Source organism: Sinocyclocheilus rhinocerous, unplaced genomic scaffold (genome assembly GCF_001515625.1).
Source record: "Sinocyclocheilus rhinocerous isolate Xijiao unplaced genomic scaffold, SAMN03320098_v1.1 scaffold561, whole genome shotgun sequence".
NCBI classification, from domain to species: domain Eukaryota; kingdom Metazoa; phylum Chordata; class Actinopteri; order Cypriniformes; family Cyprinidae; genus Sinocyclocheilus; species Sinocyclocheilus rhinocerous.
Window position 1 is genome coordinate 961,023 of NW_015641041.1, and position 7,929 is coordinate 968,951.

The 7,929-nt window shown below is 34.1% G+C and overlaps 1 protein-coding gene across 1 annotated transcript; it reads left to right on the forward strand.

Moving 5' to 3' along the window:
- Positions 1-908: 908 nt before the first annotated feature.
- On the forward strand, positions 909-7,929 carry LOC107754371 (acid trehalase-like protein 1). The gene is made up of 11 exons (XM_016570787.1): positions 909-947; positions 1,418-1,686; positions 1,773-1,983; positions 3,007-3,451; positions 4,456-4,575; positions 4,648-4,779; positions 4,862-4,973; positions 6,480-6,552; positions 6,747-6,883; positions 7,654-7,728; positions 7,853-7,929. Exons 2-11 carry the CDS (start codon positions 1,440-1,442, stop codon positions 7,927-7,929), a joined length of 1,629 nt encoding a protein of 542 aa, XP_016426273.1. The 5' UTR covers positions 909-947; positions 1,418-1,439.

The following is a 7,929-nucleotide window of genomic DNA, read 5'->3' on the forward strand; positions in this document are numbered from 1 at the left end:
TAAAAAGATTTGTCACCAACAATTTATAAACGCTCCTTGTGGTAACTGTAATCCTTGTGCAGCATTTTGTTAGCAACTTACATTTTACAGCACACATATCATTCAGAATTTATGTTTGAGGAATTACTCGTTATGTTAAAGAAACTTGTTTTCTGACATAATCAGTCACATGGTAGCTTTTTATCACACAAATCTTTCTCTCGCAATTCTGAGAACAAAAGTCAATTTATGAGATATAGTAAAAAGTCAAAAAATAAATAAAAAGGTAATTGCGACTTTTTATCTCACAATTCTTACTTTTTATCGCAATTTATATTTATATTTATTTAAATATTTATATTTATTTATATATATTTATTTTTATTTGTTTCTCGCAGTTTATATTTCACAATTCTGACTTTTATTATCAGAATTGCGAGTTTATATCTTTTCTGGGGTTTTAAAAAACTACATTTAGTCATTTAGAACTACATCTTAACTAACATTTTAAGTGAACCTTATAAGAAAATATCATAAAAGTATGATAGCCTATATGACCCACTTAGAAACAAATCACCTTTTATTATTATAACGCAGGATTCTTTGGAGACATTTGTTCACTAGAAAGTATACTTGGTTTAATACCTGCATAGAAATAGAAATACGTTCTTTGAAATAATTCAGTATACAAATCAAGATTTTGATTTATCCCTCCTGAGAAAAGCAATAATTATCACGTGACATCGCTGTCTATGTCCTGTTTCAAACTTGACATTATTTAAAGTTTTTATTTTAAAATAGGGGAATTATTCTTTAGACCAACCTACCTGACCAATCAGAGACGGTGTTCGGGCTGTTCGCCCCGCCCACTCCGGTAATTTGACTGTAGCTCCGCCTCTTTTACCTCCGAGAAGAGCAGAAATTTTTCTGCATTCAACAGGAGCACAAAACAAATGCTCGATACATCAGTAAGTACTAACGTTTTATCATAAAACTTGTTTTATAAATGTGTAACATCATTCATTTGACTGTTAGTCAAAGTGAGTAAGATCTCAGCTGTCGGTTTGCATTGGTAAAGCTTTGCTTTTGTTTACGATGGTCAAAGTGTAATTGTCACGGGTTTAAATGACACATACAGTAAACGTATAGGGGCGAAACTCACAAAAACATAATTTTCATGACTATTAATTAATTCATTTATTATTTATTTATTTAATATGTGTGAACAGTGCGTGTGAACATTGTGTGTGTGTGTGTGAAAATTAACATGAATAATGAGAATATTTTAGGACATTTGCTGACCATGAGGTTCCACAGGGGTCTGTCTGTGACATAATTTCCTGTTTTATGGTTGTCTTGTCACATGACAGTGCATAGGCTTCTTGCATCTAGGTTAAACATCCCATCTTTCCTCATATTTTCCATGTTTTTCTTTCAGCAGAAGGCAGAATTGCCCAAAAATGACCTCTGACTCCGTCGACCCGTACATCTTCACCTCTGACACTCTGCCCTCCGACCCTCGCTTCATGCCACCACTGGCCAACGGGCTGCTGGGATGGAGAGTGTTTGATTCAGTTATGCATATGGGCGGGGTTTATAACGGAGAAGGCGGGACTTGTCACCGTGGCAACATTCCATGTCTGCTGGCAGTTCAAATGAAGATGGCAGAAGTGGGACGACACACGTACAGGTTAGACATGCGCACAGGTTAGAATGCATACACACACAAACTTGCATATAATACTGCATTCGATCCTACAGTTCAAGACTCTCTCTCTCTCTCTGTGTGTCAGGTGTTTTCTCTCATACCATGGTCACACCTCATTTTGAGGCCGCTCAGGTTTTGTACGCTCACCGGCAGCAATCAAACCTCCTGGTCATGGAGGTTCTCCTCAAGCGCTCTGAAACCAGCGCTGAACCAATCACGATTCAGCTAGAAAGTTCTTTCAAGCCCCTGCGCGATGACATTGTTTTCCAGAATGCACCGGACTACAAGGGTGGGAGGTACTTCTTTTTTTATATAATATTTGAATCCTGAATTGAAATTTACAACAGCGTTTATAGTGCCATGTCAAAGAAATAAATAAACCTAAGTTTGCAAGAATAAAGTCATAGCAATATGAGATTAAAGTCGTAGTATTTTGAGAATAAAGTCAAAATTACGAGAATAAAGGCATAGCAATATGAGATTAAATATTAAATAATTAATAAATATTAATTATTCTCAAAATACCACAACTTGAATTTACAACAGCGTTTATAGTGCCATGTCAAAGAAATAAATAAACCTAAGTTTACAAGAATAAAGTCATAGCAATATGAGATTAAAGTCGTAGTATTTTGAGAATAAAGTCAAAATTACGAGAATAAAGGCATAGCAATATGAGATTAAATATTAAATAATTAATAAATATTAATTATTCTCAAAATACCACAACTTGAATCTCATATTGCCATGACTTTATTCTTTGTAATTTTGACTTTATTCTCAGAATATTATGATTTTAAACTCGTAATCTTTCATGGCACTAAAACACCGTCGTAGAAATTGGACTTCTTTCTTGTATTTAATTGCATAATGAATTGCAATCACTACATGTGTCAGGTGTAGTAGCGGCAAAATATTTTCATATAAAAATATTCATATAAAACCAAATGTGGGTGTGGCTTAAACCAGAAGTTTGTCTAATCTACATGAAAAAATTAAATGTAATTTTGTTCCCATCATAGTGTACATATAGCAAATATACCTTGCATAATTCATAAAATGATTTATTATTTTTTATTACTAAATTTCTTTTAATAATTAAACACAACAATAAGCATTTAAATATTTTTTAATGATTAAAAATAATACATTTTATTATCTATAAAATATTAAGTATTAAGTAACATTAAGTATAAAATATTATAAAAATATTATTTATATATATTATTAATACTAAACGTTAAATAAAAGAAAAAAGGTGTTTTTAGTAGTGTATGTTTGTTTGTTTCCCAGCAGTGACCTTTTTTTTTTCTCTTCAGGCATGTTTTTGGACAGACCATCTCTGCAGAGGTTCCTGGAGGAATCCGTCCATTTGTGCACCTGATCTGGACACCCATCGCATCCACTCTTACCCTCCCATCCGACCAGAGCCAGTTCAGCTGGGTTTTCCTGGTTGCCGTTGCCGGTAGCGATGAGAGCGTCCAGTCGTGTTATGATACTGGTTTGGGACTTATTGATACTGGCGACTTACGCGCTTCTCACCTGCGAAGCTGGGCGGAGCTTTGGAAGGGGAGCAGCATAGAGGTGGAGGGAGCAGAGAGCCTGAACCGCGCTCTGATTGGCTGCATGTTTTATCTTCTCAGCTCATTCTCATCTTTAAGTGAGGAGGCAAATGCACCGTTTGAGTTTGGAGGTGTCAGTCCTGGGGGTTTGTCAAACGGGAGTGAAGATGAGGATTACCATGGCCATGTGTTCTGGGACCAGGTGAGTTTAACACATTTCATCAGGGACAGCATTGGGGAATGTTACTGTTTATTAATTTTTATTAATTTTACTTTATTTATTTTTTATAATTAGTTTTATGATAATTGACATTATGCTACACCTGCTGTCAAGAGAAACCTAACTTGCATGGAACCCCTTCAAATATGATGATCCCTTTATAAAGGACCCCCTTTCTAAAATATAAAGACAACAAAATAATTTTGTATATGAAAATACATGTGTGGGAAACTGTGTGGGAAAAACAATACCATTTCATTGTAAAGACAACATGTTATTTCCAGTACTGATAATTATAAATATAGTAAATAAAAGAAATGATTCTAAAATATTTCAAAATACTAAAATATTTCAAAAGAAAATACACACATTAATAAATACATATTTTCTTTTTTTTTGTGTGTGTGGAAACCATGATACAATTTTTATACTTTATTTATTTTTTTTACATTACTTTCAAACACAACAACAATAATAATTAAAATACCTTTTAATAATTAAAAATAAATAAAATAAATGTTACATAAAAGGAAAATATTAAGTATAAAATATAAAGTATTAAGTACTATGAAGTGTATATATATATATATATATATATATATATTTATGAAGTACATAATATATATATATATAACAATACTTTATATTTTTGTGGAAATCATGATCTTTTTTTTCAGGATTTTTGATGAATAGGAAGTTCAAAAGAACAGCGTTTATTTGAAACAGAAATCTTTAGTAAAATTATAAATGTCTTTGTCACTTTTGATAAATTTAATGCATTTTTGCTGAAAAATTATAATTATATAACTTATTAATTATTGAGTTAACACATTAACGTCACTAAAAAGTCCTAAAAATGCATTTACTACTTTGTGTTTTTTTTTTCTATCTCAAATTTTACATGGACTCCCAGCCTGTTTGAAAACCCCTTTTAGATTGATGAAGGTTTTTATTTTGTCTGTCTGGCTCTCTGGCTCCGCCCGCAGGACACATGGATGTACCCCAGTGTGGCCCTCTTTTATCCCAGACTGGCCAGGGCTGTCCTGGAATACCGTGTGGGAACGATAGAAGGTGCCCGAGCAAACGCCCAGCAGATGGGCTACAAGGTACTGTGGGTAATCGTCCTTGAATTATCTGTAGCTTTATATTATCCACATTTTTCTACCTTTTTTTATCAGGGATTGAAGTTTGCACGGGAGAGTGCGGTGACAGGTCATGACGTTTGTCCAGAGGACATTTACGCCGAGCAGGAGCTGCACATCAATGGAGACGTGGTTCTGGCTTTCCAGCAGTACTATTATCTCACGCAGGTACAGATAATACACACTTAAACACTGTACACCTGGGCCAGAAATGCATCAGAACCTCATCTGTGTCTCATCCATCACACAGGACCTGGAGATGTTCAGGGAAGGACGGGGCAGTGAGGTGGTGTGGGGCGTCGCTGACTACTGGGTTTCACGGGTAACATGGGAACCTACTAACCAGCAGTACCATATCAAAGGTAAACAGTGGCATCATCAGTCAGGAACAGGGTCATTATCATTATCAAAAACCAAAACTTTTAAAAACATGATTGTTAATTGAAATAAAGCTGAAATAAAATATACATATTAGATGAAAAACTTAAAAAGAACAAAAAACAATAAAAGTGACAAAAGCACATAACAAAATTACAAAAAAATTAAACAAGGTATAAAAATGAAATTTTCATAAAAATACAATAGTAAATAAATAACACTGGTCATGACATCATCAGTCATGCATGCATTCAGCAACTTGAAATAATGAATAAAGTAACTTTACAATAAGATTCCATTAGTTAATGTTAGTTAATGCATTAACTCACATTAACAAACAATGCATAATACATTTATTACAGTATTTATTAATCTTTGTTAATGTTAGTTAATGAAAATACAGTCGTTCATTGTTAGTTCATGTTAATTCACAGTGCATTAACTAATGTGAACAAGCACAACTTTTGATTTTAATAATGAATTAGTAAATGTTGGAATTAACATGAACTAAGATTAATAAATGCTGTAGAAGTATTGTTCATGCTTAGTTCATGTTAACTAAAGTAGTTAACTAATTAACCTTATTGTAAAGTGTTACCTATAATTTTTATGGTAAATACAAGGCGGGACAAAAAGAAAGAAAAAAAAAAAAGTATTAAAAAAATATAACTGAAAAGCACTAAAATAGCAAACTGGAAATAAATAAAAACTAAAACTCAAATAAAAATCAAAAGAACAAAAACACATAACAATGACAAAAACAAACAAACAAAAATTACTAAAAAAAAAAGTATATAAAAAGTAAAGTCTAAAAAAACTACAAATATTAGTAAAAATAAATATTAGTAAAGTATAAAAAACAAAAAATATTAGTAAATAAATAATACTAAAATAACACTGGTCATGACATCATGAGTCATGCATGCATTTAAATACTTGAAATAATTTAAGTAACGTGGAACATTTTGAATTCACACAATATTACATCATATTCGTTTATAATGATTCATAATGTTTTGTGGTGCATTCAGGGTTGGAAAAACGAATGAATGAATAGTGAATAGTGAAGTGAAGTGACATGTGGCCAAGTATGGTTACCCATACTAGGAATTAGTGCTCTGCATTTAACCCATCCTAAGTGCACACACACAGCAGTGAACACACACACCCGGAGCAGTGGGCAGCCATTTATGCTGCGGCGCCCGGGGAGCAGTTGGGGGTTCGGTGCCTTGCTCAAGGGCACCTCAGTCGTGGTATTGAAGGTGTGAGAGAGCGCTGATTATTCACTCCCCCCCACCTACAATTCCTGCCGGTACGAGACTCGAACCCGCAACCTTTGGGTTACGAGTCCGACTCTCTAACCATTAGGCCACGACTTCCCCCACACAGGGAAATAAAAAAAAAATAAAATGAAAAAAACTTGCTAAGTGTCTTGTTTTGATATTGTGCGTAAGCTTCTTTGTGATGGTTTTGTGTTGTTTGTCCGTTAGGTGTGATTCCTCCTGATGAGTACTACTTCACTGTCGACAACTCCGTGTTCACCAATGCTGTCGCCCAACGCAGGTGTGTGTTTGTGCGTGATCTCTCATAATTAGAGTCATTGATTTGAACAAACCCTTAACCCTGAGTACTAAATGTCAGTGCATAAGATTTCTCCTGGCGGGTGATTAAACAGCCAAAAATCACACGATGAATATTGAGAGTATTGTGAGTATTTTTCAGAACTAGCAGGTTCTTTCGTTCTCTCTAATGTGTAGCCTTCAGTTTGCCGTGGAGTTGTCTGGTCTGTTGGCGCACACGGCTCCTTCCGCTTGGCAGGACGTTGCTGATAAGATCAAAATACCCTTTGACCCGGAACTGAAGTATCACCCAGAGTTTGACGGCTACACGCAGGGTGAGACGCCCTCATCAGCTTCATGCTCGTGGTGTAGTAATCATTATATTCCCTGATTCAACTTTCTAAACAAACTCTCAGTGCTGCAGGGATGAGTCCTCAAACCTGAAAATGAGACGTGTTTTTGAACTTCTGGTCCCATCTTCCCAAAGTCAATGGGTTTTTTGAGTGGGGTTTTGGTTAAATGCCTGCAATAAAGTTTGTGTTTACAAAAGCTCAAGATATTTTCACCTTTTATTCTAAAACATAAAATACATCAGTAATACACCATGCATTATTTTTTTTTTAAGCTTTTACTTTCCTGACAAAGGTTAAATGGGCCTACAGAGGTTGTTGGGGACAAACAACAACAACAAAAAATAATAAATCATTAATTAAATGCATTAAAATATTTAATTAATCAGTAGATATATTGGTAACACTTTACAATAAGGTTCATTAGTTAACATTAGTTCACTACTTTAGTTCACATGAACTAAGCAGAAACAATACTACAGGATTTATTCATCTTAGTTCATGTTCATTCCAACATTTACTAATGCATTATTAAAATCAAAAGTTTGTTAACATTAGTTAATGCACTGTGAATTAACATGAACTAACAATGAAAGACTGTATTTTCTTTAACTAACATTAATAAATACTGTAATAAATGTATTGTTCATTGTTCATTGATGTTAGTTAATACATTAACTAACATTAACTAATGGAACCTTATTGTAAAGTGTTACCGATATATATATTTTATATATATATATATATACCTGCAGAGGAGTCTGGGAGTCAGGAGCCGTCCGCTCTTGAAGTTGTCCTGAATACTGGAACTACAATCCCGCTTACTCCAGGTAATAAACAGCAGTAAACAAATAAACAGACCATCAACTATTAATAGTAATTAGTGGTGTTTGCTATGGCAGTGTTTTTTTTTCTCTAGAATGAATGAATTAGTTTAATGAATTGTATCCACAGGACAGCTAGTGAGGTTTCCGCGGCAGCCTGGTCAGATCCGTAAAGTGAATTCCGGTTCTTACGGCTGGCCTGTATGA

Excerpts from the sequence above, each read along its gene's own strand:
- LOC107754371 (XM_016570787.1), top strand. The coding sequence starts at position 1,440 with ATGACCTCTGACTCCGTCGACCCGTACATCTTCACCTCTGACACTCTG. Across the intron at positions 1,984-3,006 it reads CCGGACTACAAGGGTGGGAG|GCATGTTTTTGGACAGACCA; the intron begins GTACTTCTTTTT and ends TTTTCTCTTCAG. Across the intron at positions 6,553-6,746 it reads AATGCTGTCGCCCAACGCAG|CCTTCAGTTTGCCGTGGAGT; the intron begins GTGTGTGTTTGT and ends TCTAATGTGTAG.